General features: G+C 44.5%; 1 protein-coding gene across 1 annotated transcript in view; it reads left to right on the forward strand.

Annotated features, from left to right (window-relative positions):
* MOB3B (MOB kinase activator 3B) overlaps nt 1–25,063 on the forward strand; it is a 124,007-nt gene that overhangs the window by 72,800 nt on the left and 26,144 nt on the right. The window contains exon 2 of the mRNA XM_060101658.1: nt 20,024–20,226. Coding sequence (XP_059957641.1) covers nt 20,024–20,226 — 203 coding nt within the window. The remainder of the gene's footprint in view (nt 1–20,023; nt 20,227–25,063) is intronic.

Consider the following 25,063-nt stretch of genomic DNA (forward strand, 5'->3'; position numbering starts at 1 on the left):
TTAACCGTGTCAATATACTTAACGTCATTTTGTTTGAACATTCCAGGACCCAATAAAACCATTTTTAAGGAGCACGGTTTGTTTTTGAGTGAAGGAACAGCGGTAGGAATTACTGGGGTGCACTCGTGCTGTGTTGAAAAGTTTAAATGTTACAAGTCGAATACAACACCAAAGACCAAAGAAATGCCTATAGTTTATACCTTGAGAGTTTTGCAACACTTTCAGTTGTTATAGTCATTTCATAGTCTGAGAGTCTATTTCACTCTCTTGGTCATTTCTGTGCTGTGGAATTTTTGTGATTTGGGAGATTCGCTGCTGGTGGGTTTTATTCAGAACCTGCCTTGGACTGGATGGCTTTGGATCAGGTCACATTTGGTGCCTTCTCCTCCTCTGATTAAGAGGAGAAGATCTAGAGCCAGCCTGCCTGAACTCACAGCCGAGCTCCTCCACCCACTTGTGGTGTGACCTTGGGCAGGAAACTTAATCTTCCTGATCTGTGAAATGGGCATGACGGTAGTGCCTGCTTCGTGGGGTAGCGATGAGTACTTAATGAAGTAATGCACCAGCCCTGGACCAGAGTAAACACTCAACACTTAGCTAGTATAGTTGTCGCTGTTAACACCAGCACTGACACCCCACAGCTGGCCCTCTCTTAGACCACGGTCACTATGGTCACAGCATCTCAGAGCTGAAGGAGACCCCAACGATTCCCAAAAGCTGCATTGGAATCCCCAAAGGTGCTTTGAAAAATTAGCTATAACTGAGCTGCACCTGAGACCCAGGGGACTAGAAGGGGGACTGGGAATCTGGCCTATTAACAAACACAGGTGATTGTCATATGCAAGCAGTAGTGGAAACCACCTTCTCTTACCTGGATCCCCTCTGTAACAGCACTAGCAAGTGGCCTCTACTTGAACATCTCCCTGAATGGGGAACTCACCACCACCCCAGACAATGAATCCCCCTTTTGGACACCTCTGGCAGTACAACAGTGTGTCTTCCCGTTGATCTTAAGAAGGAAGGGAAGAAGAAAGGGACTGCCTTCAGCCGTAAAAAGAGACAGAACAGAGTAGTGGAAAGAGAACAGACTTTGAAGTCAGAAAGAAATGGGCTTGAATTCCTCTCCCGCCCTTGTTAGCTTTGTGGCCCTGGGTGAGTGGCTTGCTGTTTTCTTCTCCCATTCATTTTCCAAATGACAGCCTTTCAGTGTTTGAACCTGATCTTTCCAGTTTTCTCCTGGACTCCCGACATGATAAGACCTCAGTTTCCCTTATCACTTTATGACCAGGCTCCGTCCCTACCCAATCATATAATCCCCAAAGATGCACATGGTTCCCCAGCTGTGGTTCTGGGTCAGAGAGTGAACCAGGACTGGCAGGGGCTGGAAGAATAGACCAGAAGACCAGGGAGTGAGCCAGCAGGGTGAGAGGGGAAGAGACTCTGGCACACCAAATCCCCAGCCCTCATCCCCCTAATCATTCACCTAAGCTGACCCGTGGTTCTGATGCTCCTGGAACTAAACCCTGGCAGTGTCCCTTTGGAGGTGGGACTGGGGATGGATGTTGTCATCCTAGCCACATCCTTGAGGGTAGTGTGTGAGGAACTGGATGGAGTCAAGGCCACCTCTCCCTCCTGTTCAGTTTTCCAGAGGCTGCGACCAGAGCTTGCTGGAGGGCAGCTGAGCAGGAATCTAGGCTGTGCACCCTTTACCCGCATCCTGATGCTGAGTCCATTCCCGTGACCTCAGCCCCACCCCAGCTCAGATCCAACAATGCCTGGTTCATTCCCAACCGTGCACGTGGTTTTCAGCCTACAAGCAAGGACTCTTCTACCCACGGTGTGGGTCAGAAAGAGAAAAGCAAAGGTTTTTAGATCTGAGTTCTGAAAATACTTAGTACTGTGTGTGTTCAGAACATTTAACCTCTCTCTCTCTTTTTTTTAAATTTTATTTATTTTATTTATTTTTGGCTGCATTGGGTCTTCGTTGCTGTGCGCGGGCTTTCTCTAGTTGCAGCGAGCGGGGGCTACTCTGCGTTGCAGTGCTCAAGCTTCTCATTGTGTTGGCTTCTCTTGTTGTGGAGCACGGGCTCTAGGTGCTCAGGCTTCAGTAGTTGCAGCATGCGGGCTCAGTAGTTGTGGCTCGTGGGCTCTAGAGCGCAGGTTCAGTAGTTGTGGCGCGCGGGCTTAGTTGCTCCGCGGCATGTGGGATCTTCCTGGACCAGGGCTCGAATCTGTGTCCCCTGCGTTGGCAGGTGGATTCTTAACCACTGTGCCACCGGAGAAGTCCAACATTTAACTTCTCTTGAGCTTCAGTTCCTCATCTGTAAAATTGAGATACAAGTAATACCTACCTCATAGGATTGGAGAAAGGACTAGATGACATGTGCATACAAACACTTAAGTATATACTAAGTGACTAATATGTGTCGGCTTCTTGGGAGGAGGAGGTACAATTGAGTGATTGATTTTTTACCCTACCACTGCCTATGAGAGCGGACCAAAGGCTGTGGCTGCCCATGCATCCACCTCTCCAGTCCCCTGCAAAGGACCTAGGGTTCAAATGAAAACGTGACCATCAGCATGTCTGTAAAGTTGGTGAAGGCAAATCTAAATAGTACATCAGGGGAGTTTAAATTTTACAGAGGAAATGTGAAAGTCTTGGAGAATTTCTTCCTTTCTTAAACTTTTATAGGGTATAGTTCAGTGTTGCCTTTTACTTCCGTTAGGTTTCAATTTAGCTGTGAAGGTGTGGTCCGACCAGCTGCATGACCATCACCTGGAAACTTATTAGAAGCACGAAACCTCAGACTCCACTCTGATACTTAGGGTGCAGCCCAGCAATCTGTGTTTTAACAAACCCTTCAGATGCTTTTATGGCTCCCATTTGAAAACATTGCTTAGGTGTTGGCGGGGTCGCCTTCCTATGCCCCTCCTCCCACCCCTGGCAGTTTTCAGGTCCACAAGCCCATGTCTCTAGCCATATATTTTCAGCACTTCCACAGTTTGAAGACATCTCCTGGGAGAATGATTTATTGTCTCATCTTGGGAGACTCATCTGTTCACACCAACAGCTGGTGTAATCTAAATCCAAGTCTGTACTAGGGAAAAGTCAGGGAATAAACATCTGTTTTGGATGGTCAACCTCCAGATCATTTGGCTTCCTCTACCTCCAAAGCTGCCTTCCTGACCTCCTGAAAACTATCATGGTATTTCTGATGGGTAATGATCATAGCAAATATTTATCAAGCTCTACCTATGTTGGAAAACACCTTCCTTCCTTCCTTCCTTCCTTCCTCCCTCCCTCCCTCCCTCCCTCCCTTCCTTCCTTCCTTCCTTCCTTCCTCCCTCCCTTCCTTCCTTCCTCCCTCCCTTCCTTCCTCCCTTCCTTCCTTCCTTCCTTCCTTCCTTTTCCCTGATTTAATCCTCACGACAACCTAATGAGGTAAGTACTGTTAATATTACCCTCCTGGCCTGCATGGTGAAACTGAGCCTCAGAGAGGCTAATTCACTTGCCCAAAATCACGTAGCTAGCAAGTGGCAGGCAAGAGACTCAGACTCCAGTCTGAAACCAGATTCTGTGAATCTTCAGCAAGCCTCCCTGTTTGGTTAAGCAGGCTGTGTATCCTTGAGCCAGGAATATGCACAAAGGAATATTCTAGGCTAGTGTTCTTTAAACATCGGCATGGATCAGGATTATCTGGATGGCATCTTAAAACACAGATGGCTGGGCCCTAGTCCCAAAGATTGAGATTTAGTGTCTCTAACTTGGGGTCTGGGAATGTGCATTTGTAACAAGTTCCCAGTTACTACTGGTGCTGCTGGTCCAGGGACCACAATGTAAGAATCATAATCTAAGCCACTGTTTCTCAAGTAGGGCTGAACATGAGAATCATCTGGAAATTTTCAGATTGAATTGCTGTAGTGGGAAATAACAGCCATTCTTTTTTTTTTTTTTTAAAATATGCTCTCCAGGTAATTCTAATGTGCAGGAAGGGTTGAGAACCACTGCTGTACTCAAAGGAAGACTGCTAATTGCTGTTTACAGCTTTAGTTCTTAAGTCCTGTGTCAGTGCTTCTCCAGCGAAGGCATTCACACTGCCAAGGAAGTCAGTGAAGTGCCAGGGAATACCAACACTGCAGGATAAATAGAGCCCATTAATTTTATTTCAAGCTTTGGGAACATGTTCATATTCTGGAAGCAAACAAATTTCGTGTGGACTAAAGTACAAAATGTGCATGAATGATTAATATAAACTATGGGGTTAAACCCACTTTTAAGAATCTATCCAAGGAAAATTGTCAGAGACCAACCGCCAAAGATATGTTCAAGGAAAGTCATTCAAGCATTATTTTGTCTTGATAATTGTTAAATCTGTATCATGGGTATATGACAGTTCGTTGTTCAAAAAATATGTAATACTCATGATATTATGTTAAGTGCAAAGAGGAGGATACAAACTAAATGTATAATTTGATTCTAATCTTACTTTTTAAAAGCTATATATTATATATATGCAAAGAGACAAGAATGGAAGGTTACATACCAAATATTACCAGTGGTTATTTCTTGGTGGGATTATGGGTGATAATGGTATCTTGACAGCATTTTCTAAATTTTCTTAAACATTACTCATATGATTAGAGCAGAAGAAATGAGGCAATCACCTACTTTTATAAATTTATGTTTCCTAATACCTGTCTGAAACACAAACCAGAGGTTTATAAGTTAGGAGTTTTTTTTCAGAGAACTCAAAAACATATAAGAATTGCTAATTACAGTCCCAAAGAGTGCTAATGCCTTTGGGGCCAGGACATGTGAGAACCTTCCTAGGAATTGGGGAGAGGTGCCGTTGGACAAGGGGACACTTGCTCTGCAAGGTTGTCATGGGGATGGGCAGCGGTGGTCGGGCGGGGGGTGGGCTACTAGGATCCTCCCAGCATGCATGGGGTGGGGCTTTTGTTCTCTCCTCCAATGACAGCTGGCTGACAGTGTTTCTGTGTGACACCACCAAGGTACCACAGTAGGTAGTAAATGTAGAATAGACCAAATGCGCCATGCCAAGGGGGATTAGCGGTGTCCATGTATTGTGTAAATATGCAGGCAGTAAGAAAGTCAAGCCTACATAATTTGAGGACCACCTAGGAAGGTTACCAAAGAAAAGATGTAGGGTTGCAAAACACCAAACCCATTTGCTTCCATCACCCCCAGGAGTCTATCAATGTGCCCAGTGGGGTTGCCTTCAGAAAAAAAGCAAATGATACCTTCTGCACATTTGTGTCAAATGGAGCACTTTGGAAAGAGGACAGTCCCACTGCAGGGCTCAGAGGGGCCTGGAAGGAAGATGGAATCTGAAAGTATTACGTACTCAGGGACGTATTACGTACCCTAGGACGGTGTTCCTAGGGTAATGGTTTTCTAGTATAGCCAATAGATATTTTCTATGCAACCAAGCCTCACCTGGCCTCACAAAACAAAACAAAACAAAAAAGTGTATTAACTACCTGCTTCCACACAGAGAAACACAATGTTTTCTTTAAGGGTCTAGGCTGGCAAAGTAAATGAATGAAATGAATGGGGCTGCCCTGGTAAGTACAGCATCTCCAGTTTACAGGGAGCAAACATCACTTAGTTATTGCCGTGTGGGAATTTCAGTCCACTAGTGCCAGGTCTTTCGAGTTTTTCCAAGAGAAGCCAGACTTCTTAATATTTGTATCATAGTTCCCAATTTCTAAATGTTGGCAGCATTTCAAAAATACTATGTAGTCCAAAGAAAACATGCCTTCTGGCTAAGGTTGGCCTGCAGCTGACAGTTTCTCACCTCTGCTTCAGCATCTCAGGTCCAAGAGAGGCAATTGCTTTAGTCACCTGCATCCTCTTCCCGTCCACCTCCACCACATTCCAAAAGACAAATGTCCTGAACTCTCAGACTTTTCTTCTCAAAAGTCATGTTTTATTAAGGACCTTAAAATTGGCTAATGGCCTTACAGTAATTTATTTCAGTTAAGGATTGGTAAAACTAACTATTCAGAGGTACGTTCTTGAAGGGGAGGTTAATTTTTAAAATAATTTTAAAGGAATTATGAAGGTAGAGGGTGTATTAGTTGTATTATTTGAGGGTGTGTTATATGCTTTGCAGTGGGATGGATCTGGGTTGAGATTCCAGCTCCATCACCTAGTACCTGTGTCACTTGGGCACAGGTGATTTCCATTTTCTCATCTGCAAAGTGGGGGAAACAACTCCTGAGTTTGTTGGCTTGTTTGATTGGTAATGAATGCTATTAACATATGTTAATATCTGGTGCCATTAGGTGCTCAGGAAATTAAGTTTCTCTCAAGAGCCAACGTAATTGAAACTTTTAATTGCAAATGTTATAAAATAACCTCATGAAACTTTTCCACATTTTAATAATTAAAAAAAATTCACTTTCTTCAGAAGTCCCGTTATAGTAAATAGTGTTGCAGTTGAGACAGGAGAAAAGGAGAAATTAGAGAGAGTGAGGGGAAGAACCTCAAGGGTGTCCGATCAGTGCCAGGGTTCACTTACATTATAAGGGGACCTTATAATTTATGAGTCTAATTTAGCTCTTCTGATTATTGCTGAATTTCTAATATCTAGCACATTCCCAAATATATGTGTTTGTTAATTTTTAAAATGAGTTAATGGACAAATAAAGAGTATGTGCTGGGAGTTTTATCTGGCAAGGATAACTGCTAGCTGGATAGCTCTGTTTGGACTATGCTGTGTATCAGAAATGGTTGGCTTCCCAGACATGGAACCTGTATGGTCACACAGGACCTGCCCTCAGAAAAGCCCCATGCTTGGTTTAATATTTGCTGTTGCCATCTTGAAATTCTTTATAATTTTTGAAAAAGGGCCTCCGCAAATTATGTAGCCAGTTCTGATCAGAGAGTGTCATCAGGAAACAGAATTGTCAGTGCATAAGCCAAAGGGTACAAACTCATGGCCCCTGGACCCTATTGAATATTTTTGGCCCACAGAGTGGTTTTTTTTTTTTTAATATAAATAAACTTTTTATTTAGAAGAGTTTTATATTTGCAGAAAAATTGCAAAGATAAGACAGAGAGTTCCACATATAACTCGTCCAGTTTCCCGTGTTAGGAACATCTTATGTTACATTTATAAGACATTTGTCACAAATGAGGAACTAACATCAGTACATTTTCATTAACTAAACTCCACACACAGTATTCAGATTTTAGAAGTTTTTCCCTAATGCCCTTTTCCTGTTCCTGGATTCTATCCAGGATACCACATTACATTTAGTTGTCACGTCTCCTTACACCCTTCTGAGCTGCCGTTTTCTCAAACTTTACTTGTTTTTGATGACTTGGACAATTTAAAGGATTGCTGGTAAATGTTTTGTAGAATGTCCCTGAATTTGGGTTTGTCTAATATTTTTCTCATGGTTCCATTGGGGTTATGGGTTTTGGGTCAGAAGTCCACAGAGCTGAAGTGACATTTTCCTCACATCGTATCAAAGGTATATGCCAAGAACATGCCAAGAAACTAATCAGTGATGGCATTGACCTTAGTTACCTGGCCAACGTTGTGTCTGCCAGGTTTCTCCATTTTAAAGTTACTCTTCCCACCTCCCTTTCCAAACTGCACTCTTTGGAAGCGAGTCACCTGACATACCCCACAGTCAAGGCTACGGAAAGGAGTTCCACCTTCTTCAGGAGAAAGTCACTACGTAAATTATTTGGAATTCTGCTGCAATTTGTCTGTTCCCCACTTATTTATTCAATCATTTATTTCTATCAGTCTGGACTCGTGGGTATTTATTTTATACTTTTGGTTATAATCTAATACTACTCCATTTATTTTCTTGCTCAAATTCCAGCTTCGGCCTTGCAGGAGCTCTTTCAGGTTGCCTCCAGGGTCCCTTGGACACACCTCCATTGTTGTGTGTTTATCGAGGACTCCCTTTCTTTCTGGCGCTACAAAGTGTTCTGTTATATTTCCTGCCCCAGCCTTAGAATCAGCTATTTCTCCAAGGAGCCCTGATTCCCCTTTTTGAAGAATGGTCTTAGACAATAAGATCTGGATGTTGCAGGTGCTCATTGCTACAAGGTATTTTTTAATTTTTAAAATTCTAAAATTAAAAAAAAATTTTAATGTAAATTAAAAATGCAATGTAATATAAAAATTTTTAACGTAAAATTTAAAACTTAAGCTGTCATAGAGAGTCAACTTTTCCAGGCTGAGTTAACTATGTAAAAATAAATTACATTAAAAATAAAATGTTTTAAAAAATTGTTTAATGTTTTTAAACTACCAACGTTTAACTATGAAGAGATTTCACATTAGAATCTAGACTTCCGATTCTCTTGAAAGACCAGAAGTTCTGGCAATCCTGGACCCATATTCCTGCTCAACACAGTTAGCTAAGGCTGAGACAATTTTTCTTTCCTGCATAAAGCACTGTCCAGGTTGTCACAGTCTGTGCCATTCCCTATTGTATTACAGCCAGCCTACTTGACGCTTTTATGTCCCTTACTGACCCTTGAAGGCATTTGAATAAGTGATTTCTGGTTAAGACCATATTCAAGTAAGTACTTTACAGATATACAGTTTAGTCCATGAATTTAGCTCTACTTTGACCCAGTGATCAGATTTAAAAGCTACATTTCTGGTTTCATCCCTAACCCACTAACGTACCTTCATTGGGTCTTACATGCAAATGCAATGACCCACCAATTTTTCTCAGTCCCTGCCAGAACCCTTCCAGCTCAGATGCAAAGAGTCATCTGCATCCACTTGCATCCCCTTCAGCCTCATGCAGGGTGGGTCTTTGCATTCAGAGTCTGCTCTGAACTTCTTTGGCAAGTTTTCCTTTCTTAGACCCTTTCTGTCTGGAGAAGATCCCCCAACAGTTACACCCCTGCCTCAGATCAATTTCTTCGTGTTCCCTTTTGGCTCTGCAAAGCACCCCTCAAGTTGGGATCCAATCATTGTTCTTTCTGGATCCGCGTTTCTCAAAAGGATGGATTACTTTTGCTATCTTTTCCCTCTCCCCTGCCTTCCCCAATCATGTATCCCAGAATTATTTGTTTCTCAATCAATCCTGGCTTATTTCAAACTTTAGTAACTCTGGAAAATGACCTATCTGATAGTTTTCTATTTATATGAAAATAGGTTCTTCGATATAAATATAAAATACAATTTGAGGAGGTGTTCTTTTCCAGTATGGGTGAAAAGTTAATAGAAAGATGCATCTGAGATCTGCTAGGTGTGAAAAGTTAAATGGGTATTAATTTTCATTGCAGCCTTATGGCCTTGGACTTGACAAGGTTAAACATGGGCCAATAGCAGTTCCCTGGGGGATCTTTCCATAGCACAGTGGTTTTCAGACTGTGACTCCAAGGCCACTGCCTGGGGACAGGAGAAGAAATCCAAGAGTAAAGGAAGGAAGCTCCAGTAAGGGGGAGCCACAGCCAACCAGGCAGGAGGTGATGGTGGCTTGACCTAGGGAAGTGGCCGTGGGGCTGGAGAGAAGTTTATAGATTAGAAACTATTCGGACAAGACTTGGTATTTTGTGTGTGTGTGTGTGTGTGTGTGTGTGTGTGTGTGTGTGTATTTTGTGTGTGTATTTTTCTGTATTTAAAAAAATTTAACTATAGTTGATTTACAATATTGTGTTAGTTTCAGGTGTACAACTTCAGATTCTTTTCCATTATAGGTTATTAGAAGATATTGAATATAGTTCCCTGTGCTATATTCAATATAAATAAATAAATCCTTGTTGTAAATCCTTGTTGTCTATTATATATATAGTGGTGTGTATCTGTTAATCCCATACTCCTAATTTATCCCTCCCCCACTTTCCCCTTTAGTAACCATAAGTTTATTTCCTATGTCTGAGTCTTATTTCTGTTTTGTAAGTAAGTTGATTTGTATTATTTTTTAGATTCCACATATAAGTGATGTCATATGATATTTGTCTTTGTCTGACTTACTTCACTTAGGATGATTGATAATCTCTAGGTCCATCCATGTTGCTGCAAATGGCATTATTTCATTCTTTTTTCTTTTTTTTTTTTTCTTTTTTTTTTTTTTTTTTTCTTTTTGCGGTATGCGGGCCTCTCACTGTTGTGGCCTCTCCCGTTGCGGAGCACAGGCTCCGGATGCGCAGGCCCAGCGGCCATGGCTCACGGGCCCAGCCGCTCCGCGGCATATGGGATCCTCCCAGATCGGGGCACGAACCCGTATCCCCTGCATCGGCAGGCGGACTCTCAACCACTGCGCCACCAGGGAGGCCCTATTTCATTCTTTTTATGGCTGAGTAATATTCCATTGTGTATATGTATGTGTATGTACACATACATATATACATATACACCACACCTCGACAAGACTGGGTTTTCAGTGCCCTGCACATAATGGAAGGAAGATTCTGGTGAATAAAGAAAAGTTTTATTTGTGAAAATACTCACAACAGATCATCCACGACCGGGAGGCTGAGTCATTTTCAAATTCTGACTGGGGCTGATGATCAAAGTGCTGGTGCTTCTGTCTGACTTTCCAGTTCTAATGAGGTTCATGAGCACCATGTTCTCAGCTCTATCTCATTTGGGCCATTTGATTTTCAGCAAACGCGGCAGGTCTGAACTAGCTAGAATTCATCTTTAATGGCTTTTATTGCCAATGCATAGTGAATGAATGCCTTTCTCAGGTCTTCTTGGGTCTCTCTTGATGTACTTCCACCTCCACGCCAGGACAGAGCGAGGGAAGGCAGCCAGCCAACCTGGAGATGGGGACGCGAATAAGAAGGAGCTTCTAGGGCTTCCCTGGTGGTGCAGTGGTTGAGAGTCCACCTGCTGATGCAGGGGACACGGGTTCGTGCCCCGGTCCGGGAAGATCCCACATGCCATGGAGCGGCTGGGCCCGTGAGCCACGGCCGCTGAGCCTGCGCGTCCGGAGCCTGTGCTCCGCAACGGGAGAGGCTACAGCAGTGAGAGGCCCGCGTACCGCAAAAAAAAAAAAAAAAAAAAAAAAGGAGCTTCCAGCAGCAGAGAAGTGGCGCTGGGGACAGGAAGGGGCAGGTGACAGGCAGGCTCCTTTGGCTGGCTGAAACAGCACTTCCTCTGCCTCGCAAATGGCACGTCTGAGGGAATTAACAGTCTGTTTAGAATGTATCATCACTTGCTATTCTGTTTTCCCTTTTTTTGGTCCGGCCAGTGTGGTAATGGGTCCGAGGGTAACTCGGGGTTGGGGCGAGGGGCAGCTGGGGAAGAGAGTAGTAGCCAGTTTATTTCTAACCATTTGCAGCTGTCAGCTTGTTTGGGGCCTTTTTTTTTCAGGCAGAGGAACAAAGTCTTGCTCCACAGGATTGTTTTCCTTGGCATGGTGTACAGACACTTTCTTGAGGAATGCACTGAGATAACACAAAACATCTGCTTAGAAGAATCGGCCCTCCAAAGCTGAATTTTCATCAGCAAGAGTATGAGGCTTCTTTAGATAAATATATATGTATACGTTTTGCAGGAGGCAGGAGAATGTGGATGGAATGGGCAAGAGAATAAACTATTAGGAGAGGATTTTTAAGAAGTAGGTTTATGTTGTTAAGGTTTCTTTCTTTTTCTTTCTTCATTGTGATCCAATTGTGTTTTGTTTTGCAAGTATCTTGGAAATGGTATGTTCTCAGCCACGCTGCCGGAGGAGGCCTGTTTTCTTTTCCCACGTGTGTGGGATGTTGCTTTTATTCACGAGCTATTGAGAATGAGTGGTTTTTATGACTTGTAGAGGGATTTTCACATGCACACTCCTGGTACTGGCCCCCAAAGACCCAAAGGACAGCACAGATGCTCTCAGACAGGAGTGACAGTGTGAAGGAGCTCAAGATAGGCATTTCTGGTTGTTGTTACTGACGTGCCATTGGGGTCCCCAAGGGATTAGATTAACCAAGGCACTAGGCTTCATCTCGTGTCACGTGGAAGCTCCTCGGACAGTTCACACGGTGTTTCCGTATATCACCTTGGGTCCAAATCTGCTTTCCAGGAAGAGTTTGTCCTTTAGAGAAAAGGCAGCTCCGTCTGTGCCATTTCATTTGCCCTCCCCCACCCTAGACTCTGATGAGGAAGAGTCTCACCTTTTAGAGCAGCAATAACATGAGCGGCCCTTTGCCAAATGCCTCTGAAAGCCTGCTGGCCCTAGGCTCTGTGTTTAATCCTCCCAATCTCACCAACTACCAGGTATAATTATCCTCATTCCTCAGATAAGGAAACCGAGCCTTTTAGAAGTTAGCAAACTCACTCCCGGGCAAGTATCAGGGGAGTTCCACAGCTGCAGCCTGAAACCAGTGATTGACACCAGAGCCAGACACTTAACCAGTGTCCACGAATGACACATGCCTTTGGGGAAGTAAGAGCCAATATGCCCTTTTCCACCTTCATCTTTTAACAGATTTGGCTTCTCCAATTCTGCCAGTTGGATTGGCAAGAGATGAAACGAGCCGTAAGAATCCCATCCAGTTTCCTGGCAGAGTGGAAAGAGCATAGGCTCTGGAATCAGACAGACTTGAATTCAGACCCCTTTTCATCACAAACTAGCTCTAAACCCCGGGCCAGTCAGTCCCTGCACCTTTCTGAGCTTTGATTTTGGTGTACCTCCGCTCTGGGCTCTAAGCATCCTTCTGGGAGGAGCATGGATGCACTCCCTGCCCTCAGGGAGCGTACAGTCTGGAGGGGGTGGCAGACCTGAGCCAGTACCCACACAGGTCAGTGTGCAATTGCCATCTGGGATCTGTGCTCAGGAGAGTTACAGGAGCAGATGGCACATGCCAGGCAACCTGAGTCTGGGGATGATGGGAGGCCTTCAGCTGAGCTCTACAGAAGGAAGAGGCATTAGCTAGGTGAACGACAGGCTGGAATGTCTGTCAGCTGCTTGTGGAACCTGGGATGTTCTGGGGCCAGTTCTTTGGTGTCCCTGTAGACAGGCTTTGAGGCCCTCCTCTCCAGAGCTCCACAGCCCAGGTTCAACCCAGTGCCGTCAGAGACCAGGTTCTCAGCCCTAAGCATCTGGCTTTCTCTCCAGAAGAAAAAAGAGAAAAACCATGAAAACAAGAATGGGTAGCAGCTAGCTTGGAAATTGCCGCCTGGGTCTTGTTTGACTTTGGGACCTCCATCTCCCTCCCACCTGTGGCCCTGTCATAGCATCTCTGCATTCTCTGAGGGACTCTCTCCTTTTGCAGCTTCCCTAACAGGATAAAAGATAAAAACACAAGCCATTTAGACAACTTCTTGTTTTTTTTTTTTCCAGAGGTGCCTGAAAAGGAAGGATTGAATGGGGCATTTGGGGGCTAAGTGAAAGGGAGGGGAGGGGAGGGGATGAGGAAGAAAGAAAATGGATTGAAGCTCAGAAATTACTGGAATTTTTATTCAATTCTGTGTGGGAGAAAGAATAGTTACTGAGTCAGAGATGAAAGGCAAATCCCCATGGGGCCCCAGAGAAATTATTATATTCCATGCTCAATTTAGCTCTCACACTCAATGTGGCTTGGAGATCAGAAAGTTTGTGGTTAGACACATTCATAAACTCAGCAGGGCTCTGTCAGATGCTGGTTCCCGGCTGAGTACCAGGTCCTCACCATCAGCAGAAACAGAGCCGTGAAGCTGCCTGGTCGGGCCTTCAAGAGGGTCTCCAAGCCCCACAGGCTCATTGCACCCTCCTCCTTCACCCCAATTCTCTGGCTGGCCTTCTCCTTGGCCTGATCACTTAGCAAACTCTAGTCTTGCTTTGAGTCTAATTGTTGAGCAAATTCCTGTGGAACATGTGAGAGATTGGTCTGGGATTCTGACCTCAGCCCAGGCATCTTGCCTGGGCTCATTCTGGAATCTGAGTTCAGCCTGGTCCCGTTTTAGACTCACTGATCCCATTTGCAGAGACCAAGCCACACGGCCTGCCCCGAGCCATCCAGATCTATCCTTGAACACCTAGATGTCTATCACCTCTTTCTGAAGCTCATCTGAACACGTCTTCTCATTTCGAGCCAGCTTCTTGGAGTCTGAAACTTCCCAGCTTGAATCTGAGAGTCAGGGGCTATGGCTCAGGGTAGGGTAGAGGAAGGAGAGGCTCTGAGATCAATCGTGCTTGCAAATCATGTAGAGACCTTCTGCTCAAAGGTTGTTTTCTATAGGGATTTCCCTGGCGGTCCAGTGGTTAAGACTCCGCGCTTCCATGGAGGGGGCACGGGTTCGATCCCTAGTCTGGCAAGTTCCTCATGCTGCATGGCATGGCCAAAAAAAAAAAAAAAAAAAAGCCTCTCTAACCTATTCCAAAAGTTGTTTTCTATATAATCAATACATATCTGTCTGAGATTACTGTCAGAAGGTTTGTCTGGGTTATTATAAGACTAGTCAAAGTTTAACTCCAAATCCTTCAGATATGCAGTCTATTTCAGTTATGACTTCTGGTTAATATTGTCTGGCATTAACTTTCTAATTGAGTACAGTGACTGAAAATTAACTATCACCCCCCTGAAAAACTATATTGAAAGGTAAAAAAGGGAGGTTTTAATGATAAAAAAAAGGAGTTTCAGATTCTTTCTTCCCACCCACTAGGCTAGATGAAAACGTTCTCCATCTCAGAGCTCTCCTCCATAGAAGAGCATTGTGTCGCCTTGCATGCCAGGACCATATCAAGACTCTGGCAAAAAGCTATCATTTCTGCTGTAGGCTTTTTTCCTCCCCCAAATAGGCGATGATGGATTCACATCTTGACTAAATAAGATCACTGCTGTCTTATGATTCAACTTTGAATGATGAGTGTTCCTTACCTAGCCCTGTGCCAGGTGCTTTTAAAGATGGAATCAAAGTATAAAACAGCCCCTTTGTTCAGGGAACTTACAGTAATACAAGACATAAATATGAGAAATTTGTAAAAAATAATGCAAAGTCAAATATCATCCAGGGCTTAATTGAGTACCTACCACTCAAAATTCTTTGCAAGTTCTGGATTGATGGATTAATACCAAGACTGCCCTCCTGAAAATAAATATGCAGGAGGAATTTAATCCCGAAGTATGTTACAAAGAACATTTGGTCCATGAGATACTGAAACTAACAGTGCACCAGAGTGCTTCGTATCTGCAAAGTATTAGCAAAGCCTTTTACGTGTGTGTAGGTAATCCTCACAACAACCCCCTGAGCTACAGATAACATAAATATCCCTGTTTCTTTCCAGTTGAGGAAACTGCAGCTTAGAGATACGAAGCCGTTTGCATATGGTTACCTTGTTAATAGGTAGTAGAGCCAGAAATGAAACCTGGGAAGTCTGATTACAGACTCTTTTAAACCAATAGCTATTACAGGAAAAAGGGGGTTCCAGAGTTAAATAGGACTTTTGGCTACAGGAATTCTCAGATCCTTTACTATTTTTAGGTATATTGCAAACATTTATAAAAGCAGCATTTTGACTAGTATACTTGACCTCGTGATCCTCTTTTTTAGCCAAGGATCTCCCAGAATTAGTCACTTTTAACACAGACCTTGGGAAGTACGAAAGTGGAGGGTCCCCAGTGCCTTATGTATTCAAAGAAGCAGAAGGGCCAAAAGGATGGGGTTGGATATAGTCCTGAGCTGGGTCATTGGTGCCCCTTGGAACACATAGGCTGCCCTCTGCCCAGAGCCTTCCTTGCACGTTCTCCTCAGGTTCAGGCTGCCATGCTAACAACAAGCCCAGTGTCCATTTGAGATGGTTCATTAGCCTTTCGTTCTTCCTACTGTTAGCCTGTATTTATCGAAAACAAACAAACATTGTTTTGAGCTTCCTCTGCAAGCCAGGTACCGAGCTCAGTGGAGGTCAGAAAATGGTCATCTTAACAGTGACTTTCGCTGTGCCATGGAGTGTAACTGCAGGATGCCAAAGAAAGGGCCCGAGTTGTTGGAGTCAAATCTCTACATCCTTTTATCTGTGGGGACAGGCAAACACTTTAGCTGAACTAAGCCACAGTTACATTAAAAAAAAAAAATTGCTGAAATAATAGTATCACAGCTCGGGATTTCACTGGGAATAAATGACATCACACATACACATAGCAGGCCTCTCTCAGGGTTCATTTTTCTGTGGCTATTTAATGGAGATTAGATACTTCTTACCGGCACCATGAAGACAAGAAACCCTCAGATAAATTAATTGTCATGAACTGGTCCCTCTGGAGCCTGTCAGGAAAAGGAGAAGATCAGCACTGAGTCTTACCCTGTCTTGCTGCCGTGAGGCCAGTTACACAGGATGAGAGTTCCAGGGTCCACCAAAGTGGTGGCCATCCAGAGGGGTGAGATCTTCCACTTTCCACCTTCTGACGGTTTATTTAAGGTCTTCACACACACACACAAATCTGAACACTTGGAAGGCAGAAGAGAAAGGGAGAAAAGGGCTAAGATAGTATACAAACTGTAGAATTGGACCCTGAACCATCAATAATATTGAGTGAATTTCCCAAATGCCACAGAGCTTTCTTATTCTTAACCCCACACTCTGTGAGCTGGGATTTTATCTCTGGCTTAGCAGGGAACCCACCAGGGTTCTTAGGCTCCCTACGAATCCAGCCTAGGACTTCTCAGCTTCCCATGTTGGCCTGGGGGTGACTATGGTGCATGCTGAGCATGTCCTTACTTGAACCATTTGCAATGTTTGCTTTTGAAGAATGAATTACATGTAAGGAAGGGGATGGTGGAAGAGTCAGGGCCAACTTAGCAGCCAGAGCCAAGAGATTTGAGGCTGGGGTCCTACCTACCCAAGGAGTTCAAGTGGAAAATAACAAAAGTAGGACTTCATCTCAAAGTTCCCACCATGTGCCAGACACATTACAGATACTATTATAAGAACCCTAGAAAGTAAATGTTTTTCTCCATTTTGTAATGAAGTAGAGTGATGAAGTCACTTGCCTATACAGCTAGTAAGTTACAGGGCTAGGATTTTAATCTAGGTCTTCCAGACTCTAAATCAGCTCTTCTCTATACTGTGAAGATCATTCCCAGCCATAGCCCAAATGCGAGAGGCAAGAGCAAACCAAGTGCAAGGCCAAAGGCAAGGCCAGAGACCAGGTGTGGAATGGAGGGCAGAGCCAAGAGCTCAAAGCTGATCAGATGTAGGGACTTGAGGGGTGTGGGGGGATGCAGATTGGGGACACTCTAGAGGGACCCAACAAGTGCCATGAACATCCTTGGTGTGTCCCAAGATTTTGCCTTACCTTCAGTCAGTGTGTGGGGTGTGGGCACCAGCTTTAAAGGTCAAGCAGACGAACTGGCACAGCTGAAACCCCCCATCCCTGTGTCCCCTAGCAGCTGGTGACGTGAAAGGTGAACGCCCCTGGGGGGATTCAGGCCACCCAGGAAGGAAGGGCTTGGGAGCTGGAAGTGTGTGCAGAGTCCCAGAGCAACATCTCCAGATTTCAGAGTAGTGGGTACTCATGGGCTTTGGAGTTAGACAATCCTGGGTCTAAACCCCTCCGCTATTTGCTAGCTGCATGACCCGGGTAAGCTACTTAATTTTCTGAGTCTGTTTCCTCATTTATGAGATGGAAACAATAATAGTACCTAGACTTGTTACATGCTCAGTAAATGTTGGCTTTTACTCTTAGTCCCAGGTCCATCGTCTAAGGCACCGGCAGAGAAAACAGATCTCTCCTTGGGGCCTCAGAGTATTAGCTGACCTCTTAGTAACTCGGATCTGTGGCTCCCAAGGGTTTGGACTTTTTTCACCCTTCTCTCCTCACCCCTCTCCTTTTTAAAAATTATATTTCTGTGCCACCAAAGACTAATCTTTAGATGCCTCGTTGCATTTAGCAATTAAGCTGTGCTTTTATCCTTGGCAAAGAGAGTCACACTCCAAACATAACCAGATCTGTTAAATTTTAGAATCAGGCTGACTTGGTCCAAATCCCAGCCCTGCCACTGTTTACCTAAGTGGCCTGGAGCAAGTTAATCTGTGCTTGGTGTTAATTCATCTGTGATACAGGACTAGTAAAACCTACATCACGGACAGGTTGCGAAAGTAACACATGTCAACCTCTGCTGTTGTGTCCGTGTGGTTCCAGGACTCCCGTTCTGATGGGAACATAATCAACACTTGAATATGGATAATGGGGGATTCCATCACCTCTGGATCTCAGGCTTCTTTGAAGCCTCTAGACCTTCTCCCAGCCTGGCAGCAGAGGTTTTCACTGGACCCCCCTTCAGCAGAGATAACCACCTAGCCGCTCTGGCGGGGAGCTGCCCTCCACCTTGGGCCAGCTTTACATCACCCCACCCTCAAACCCCAGCATCTGTTGCCCAGACAGTCAGCTGCCAAGCTGTGCCCAAGTCTCTCCCTTGGGTTCATTTGATATGTTGCCACTTTGTTTTGGAAGAAAAGCCAATATCATTGCCGGACCCTGGGGAGGCAGATTCCTGCCTCTGCCAGCTGCCAGCTGTGTTCCGTCGCTCATCCTGCCCTCGGTGTCCCAGGTGATCCCGTTACAGTGTCTCTCACCAGACAGCTGCCACTGGGACCCTGTGGAGGCACGGACAGCAAAACTCCAGGCTTGCTGGGGACCAGGGACATGCCCTGAGCGCAGCTCTGCAATTCTGCCAAACGGCTGGTGGTCATGTCTGCCTTTTCCTGATAAGGGTAATTACTTGCCTTATAACAACAGCTAGATGTTCCAGATCTACAAAGCAGAGAGCAGGCCAGAGAGGTGTCATTCCCTTTAGCAAGCGCTTACTCTGTCCTGGGCGCTGTAGGAGGGTTTTAGTCATGCTGACACTCCTGGCCATGCAAAAAAGGCCTTGTTTTGACTCCTCCTTAACGGACAGAAAACCAAAAGTCACAGGGGTGTCACTTCTAATCCTCAGGACAATTGGCAATTTTACCTGCACCCTACATATGGAGAAACTGAAGCTCAGAGAGGTTAAATAACTTGTCTGTGGTCCTACGGCTGGAAGAGGAGCGCAATAGGAATTCAAAGGCTATTTAACTTTGGAATCCATGACGTCACTGCTTAAGAACAGTGTAAATACCAAGAGTTTAAGCAGTGTCTGAGAAGTAGAAAGGAAGTGGGCTTGGGATTCTGCTATTTGTTGCTCTGACCAAGCTGGGAGTAGTGGTCATCAGACAGGAAATCTGGGTGATTCCTCTGTCCCCTCACCCAGTCTGTGTTAGGAAAAACAACCCCCAACTCTTACCTTCCCTCAAGGAGATGAGGTGACAATAAGTATAATGCGAAGTTTCCATGAAGTTTTGTTGCATTTGCCCACCTCCGAAACAGTGTATCTCAGAAAAAGTTTGGATCAGAATTTGCAAACTGGTAGTCTGCAGGCCGAGTTATCCTAGGAAGATGTTTTGTTTTGACCTGCGGTATTTTTTTCTTTTTTAAATGTCAGGTTAATTTCTATCCTTTTAAAAATAGAACTCCAGATAGTTCATATAGAACCCCAGATTTCTGAATCATCTTGCAAAACCAGATCTCGCAGCCCCGGGCTTCTGTGGCCATCTGGCCACCACTGACTGAGTTGTGCAGCGGCTGCTTCCTTTGACGAGAAAGGGCTTTCTAATTTGCTGCAGTCCTCACCGCTCCCTATTACTCTGTGTCAAGGAGTGCCAGTCTCCCTGGATCATCGCCCTCCTTCTACCAGTTTTCTTATATTAGAGATAAGAGGAAAAGGAACTTTCTTGGGCTCTAAAAAGTGGGAAAAGTAAAAAAGCAAGAAGGGAGAGTGCCTGTTTCTATCTAAAAATAAATATTTCTGTGCGTCTATCTGCACCAAAAAAGATATAACCAAAGAAACAAACCTGGCCCTCTTTGTTCATTTTTTTGGTCTTTTCGTGGTTGTTGGTGTTTGAATTTAACACCATTTTAGCCACTTTTTCAGACAATGTCCAATGCAGCTGCCCACACAGAGCCAGGCATCTGCAGGCTGGCCCAGAAGCCCGGGTCCAGGACTGTTCTCCAGCCTCACACGTGTGCTCGGGGCCTGCCAGAGCTTCCCCATCATGGTTTTGTTTCCTTTTTCCCTTTCTCTAGGTGTTCCCTTCCCAAAGAACTTCCTGCAGATCTGCAAGAAGATCCTGTGTCGCCTCTTCCGGGTCTTCGTCCACGTCTACATCCACCACTTCGACCGGGTCATTGTGATGGGTGCGGAGGCCCACGTCAATACCTGCTACAAACACTTCTATTACTTCGTCACTGAGATGAACCTCATAGACCGCAAGGAGCTGGAGCCCTTGGTAAGTGTCACTGTGTGGCACCCTGGTCACCCCAGGGGCTCAGCCACTTGTCACAGGACACTGCCTCGCCCATGCAAACTGATGGCCAGCTCCTAACCAGAGGATTGCAGAATTGGACAGGAGTTAGAGGTCAGCTAAAGGGCAGGAGATGCCAAGATGTGCGCGGCCATCAAACAGAGGTCTTACATTTCTCCCTGGGATTGTCATGGTTTGGGTCAGAGGAAGTAGCTTTAATTCTCAGCTCCAAAACCAGCCACCTATTCACTTAACCCCTTAAATGGGCATCTTTGAGTTCTATGTCATCTCTTACACTGTTTTCCAAAGAAGGTAAGAAACGTTTCTTCAGTCAGTGACTAAATATTCAGCACCTACTGGGTGGCACCTGCTAGATACACAAAGTCAAGTTAAACTAGTTTTGACTAGCTTTTACTCCAGAGATATAGAGAGAGGTGAGCCCAAGATGAGAATACAGTATCATGGGGACTTTGCTTTTCATACTGAATCTCCTGCAGTGCAGTTTTAATGGAATATATGAGAATCCAGAGCACTTGGTTAAAAAAAACTTTACTATTATTGTTTAAGTGAGTGGGGAGTCCTTTCATTTTCTTTTTTTTTTTTCTTTTTCTTTTTTTTTTTTTGTGGTACGCGGGCCTCTCACTGTTGTGGCCTCTGCCATTGGGGAGCACAGGCTCCGGACGCGCAGGCTCAGCGGCCATGGCTCACGGGCCCAGCCGCTCCGCGGCATGTGGGATCCTCCCGGACCGGGGCACGAACCCGTGTCCCCTGCATCGGCAGGCGGACTCTCAACCACTGCGCCACCAGGGAAGCCCCTTTCATTTTCTTTATAGACTATCTTTACAGTAGGACTCAAACTGTGCTTTGGAAGTCAAGGGCCCCTAAAAACCCTACATCTTTTGTGACATATAACATACTATGGTACCCTCATCACAGCTATCCCTAGCAACTCTATCTAGTACCGTCTTATCCAGTAAAATCAGTGCTTTATCGTAAAATCATGCTTTTTTCCTGAAACAGTTAAACGTGACAGTTTTGCTAAATATAACTGACAGAACAACTAAATTTCATCCAACTCCATTTGAACAATGCCCTGAGCACAGGGGCCAGACTGGTCTTTTGCTAGCCTGTCTTCCTTTCTCTTGAGGTACATGTTTTTAAAATACAGGTTTTTAAAATTATTTATGTATGGTGCGGCCAACAGATCAAGAGATGACTGCCAAAGCAGCTCTACTCAATCAAAACTAATTAAAACAAAAAAGAAAAAGACATGACTGCCATTGAAAAGATAGTTTGTTTTACTCACAGATCCCAAGAGAAGGGGGTATACCACGGTGTGAGGACAGCGTGGGGAAGGACGCAGACTGGTCAGGGACAACACGGGCAGGAGCCTTTCTTGTGGTTTCCCTGGGAAGGAATGGGCGAGGCAGGGTAAGAAGGCTAAACATGGACTAATTTAAGTAATTTCAGCAGGTTCTGGGGCAGGGGAGCTGCCCCTAGCTGGTCACCTGGTGCTATGGTGATTAGGCCAAAGGGATTTTAACCCTAAGAGGTCACAGTGGAGGTGGTTGGGAAAGTGGGCTCTGGATTGGTTGGTTTGTGTTGATTGGTGAGTAAACAGCTCAAGGATGAGTTGTCTACAATCTCTAGAAATTGGTTAGCCCTAGAAGGGGCAATCCCTCCCTTTTCAGCAAGGCCCCAGATATTCAAGAATCAAAACACAAAAACCAAAAGACATGTTTAATACAGTAGAGTACCTGTATCTGGCAAAGAAGATGTTGGGGAATTTTATATATCACCTTTAGAGTTTCTCAACTTGAAATCTATAACGACGCTTTGAGAATACATGGCAAAAAACCCATTTTTTCTGTGTGTCACTCAAGAGTTGTGGAACAAAGCAAGACTCGCTGGGTACAAGTGAGATATATCATTGGCTAAAGCATTTATTTTCTTCGTTTTCTTTCACAACCACTTTCTAGAAAGCTCTTGGCAAGAACTAAGTTGTCTCTGGATTCAGTTGGACGAGTAGTGTGGAAAGAAACTAAAACATAATCATGGTGAGGTTTTGCTCATTTGTCTTGTATAAAGGCTGTTGTGGGTAAACAGAAAAGGTTGTGCAAACAGCAAAAGGGAGTTAAAGGCCTGAAAGGAGCTGATAAAGCTAATTTCAGAAAATGTTAAGGACAGAGTGGATAGGGGCAGGTGAATGAAGAGGGTGGAGCAAGCACTCTGATCTCCAGGAGAAGAGTCTCCTTCTGGGGAGTTTGGTTCAGTTGTTTTCAGTTGACATGTTCAGGTGGAGGGGAAACACCTTCCCTAAAGGTCCACTGGAAGGAAGAGGCTCTCCTCAGCACTCAAGTTTGGGTTTCTCTGAGTTAAAGGAGCAGAAACATCTGATGGAGAGAGCTGAATGTTAATTTCTTCTCTATGTACAGAAGCATGAAGGCCATTGTAGGACAAAGCCGAGTGTAAGTTAACAAGTAGATAAAGCCTTCCTTTGCCATCAGAGCACTCTCAGTTACAGCAGACCCTTGAACAACATGGGTTTGAACTGCACAGGTCCACTTATACGCTATATACTGCATTACTGCACCATCCACGTTTGGTTGAATCTGTTTATGCAGAGCCATAGATACGGAGGAAACTCAGTCATGGAGGGCCCAACTATAAATTATACTCAGATTGTCAATGGCATGGAGGGTCAGGGCCCCTTACCCCCACGTTGTTCAAGGGTCAACTGTATTTTCTACAACTGAAGAAGGGTCCCAGGGATTCTAACACCTGGCAGTGCCGGGAACTGACTTGAAGTCTGAGTCACAGAAAGGGCTGGAACAACCCAGTTATTCTATCAATAGATAAGAACCTATTTCGGGGCATGGGGAACAAACTATGATTGGATTAACCAGGAATTATTAACAGTAGGTGTGAGCAAGAAGGGATATCATCTTTTTCCCCAGAAGCTTATAGTTCTTTAAATTTTGCTTGAAACAGCCTACCTTTATGTTTTGTTCATTTTAATTACAGGGAGATTAATTTCAATGCTTGTACATATTAATAACAAGTGCTTTTAATGCTTAACTGTCTGAAATTATGTATTCATTTTACACAAATCAAAACCTAGAAAGTAACAGAAAAAGATATTGAGAACGTTTCTGAAGACAGTCATTAGCACAGTTCAGTGGCCACTAAGAATATTGCACTTGTGGATTGTTATTACTGAAACGAGCACTTTCAATATTGAAAGTGCTGGAATACCTAACTTCCAAGTCGACTATTGCAATGCTGTAGTATTAAAATCAGTCATATTATATGAAATCAATACGTATGTATTTGATTTGCATATATCAAGTACCCTATATACGCAAGGCAAGTTGCTCAGATGTTCTAATTGTCTAAGAAAGATAAGCTTTTGAGAATTGACAAATGCAGTCTAAAAAAATATAAAATAATGACTGTCACTCATCTTTGGTCCTTGAAGGATGATGAAGAAGTCAGGCATTTGGCTTCCTGTTCTAGTACCTTCTTTAGAATCTAATGCAGCTAGGGACCAGAAGGGCAGCACTTGTCAGGCCAGATTCCTTTTGAACATCAGCAGCTCCAGAGTCGCCACACCTCCAGTGGGACATTCTCGATGTCATGCCTCGGGATTCCACAATGTAGGATGCAGAAGCCCCACCTCATGTTTCTCTCCGCCATGTTCCCGCCACGCACAGCCATGCTCCTCAGCTGGCCCTGTTAGTTTTGTCTGATGTTGGCTGAGTGCCCAACACACTGGTTGTGTTGAGGGTACAGCAGCCCACAAGGGTAGGAGATTCAGTCTCAAGACAGTGCTTACCACAAGGCTCAGACTCTCTGGGTTCAAACCCTGGACCCTTCATTCACTAACTCGCAATTTCGAGCACGGTTTTTCAAAGCCTCATTTTACTCATTTGTAGAATAGGTATAATAATAGAATTGTAAAAAACTAAATGGGTTAGTCACACGATAGGTGCTTAAGAAATGTTGGCTGTTAAATGAGATAACGAATGTACAGTGGCTGTCATATGGTAAGCAGAGGTACCCTAATTCTCCCTTCCCCAGCTCCCATGGCCTTTTGCCATCTTGGAGATCCCCTAGGTAGCCTTGTAGCAGATATAGTTCATTGTATTTGTATCAGTGTCTCCCACAGGATTGTCAACTCTTTGAGGGCTGGTAGTAAACGGGACATATGCTTGTATTGCCTGTGTTGCCAAGCACCTAATAAATGCTTAGTGTGTTTTTGAATCCGGAAGAGTACTTTGAGGATGATCCCCATTCAATGGGATTACACACTAGTCATTCCTTCTTTGGTGCCACCCTCACCTCAGAACATGCCTGCAGACCTCCACTTATCCACAGTTGGAAATAAAGCTTCATGCTATCCGATTAGCAGTAGAGATTAAAAAGCAAAATAAGGCGCAGAGCAGTAAAGGGGTGCATCCTCAGCCTCAGGCCTGACAGAGAAAGCTGGGATCCCAGCTCCGTCAGTTCCCTGATCCAGATTCCAACTATATCACCTAGGAGGATGTTGAATGCTCTCACACTGTGTGTCCTGGTGGACCAGGTGTACAGTGACCAAGCCTCCCAGATTTAGCACAGAAGAATCCCATGTCTTGGGAAAACACTGTCCCTGGCAAACGGGGACAGTTGGTCACCCTATCAGGCCTCTGAGGGGGAATACAGCTTGGAATTCAGAAGCTGGGAAGAGGTCACCTCGGCAGCCCAGTGAGGAAGGCCAGCACGTCCATCTGTCCACAGGGTTTGCCTCATGGCTCCCGTTGGGACCTGCTGGTCTGCAGCAGCC

Source organism: Mesoplodon densirostris, chromosome 6, assembly GCF_025265405.1.
Source record: "Mesoplodon densirostris isolate mMesDen1 chromosome 6, mMesDen1 primary haplotype, whole genome shotgun sequence".
Lineage (NCBI taxonomy): Eukaryota > Metazoa > Chordata > Mammalia > Artiodactyla > Ziphiidae > Mesoplodon > Mesoplodon densirostris.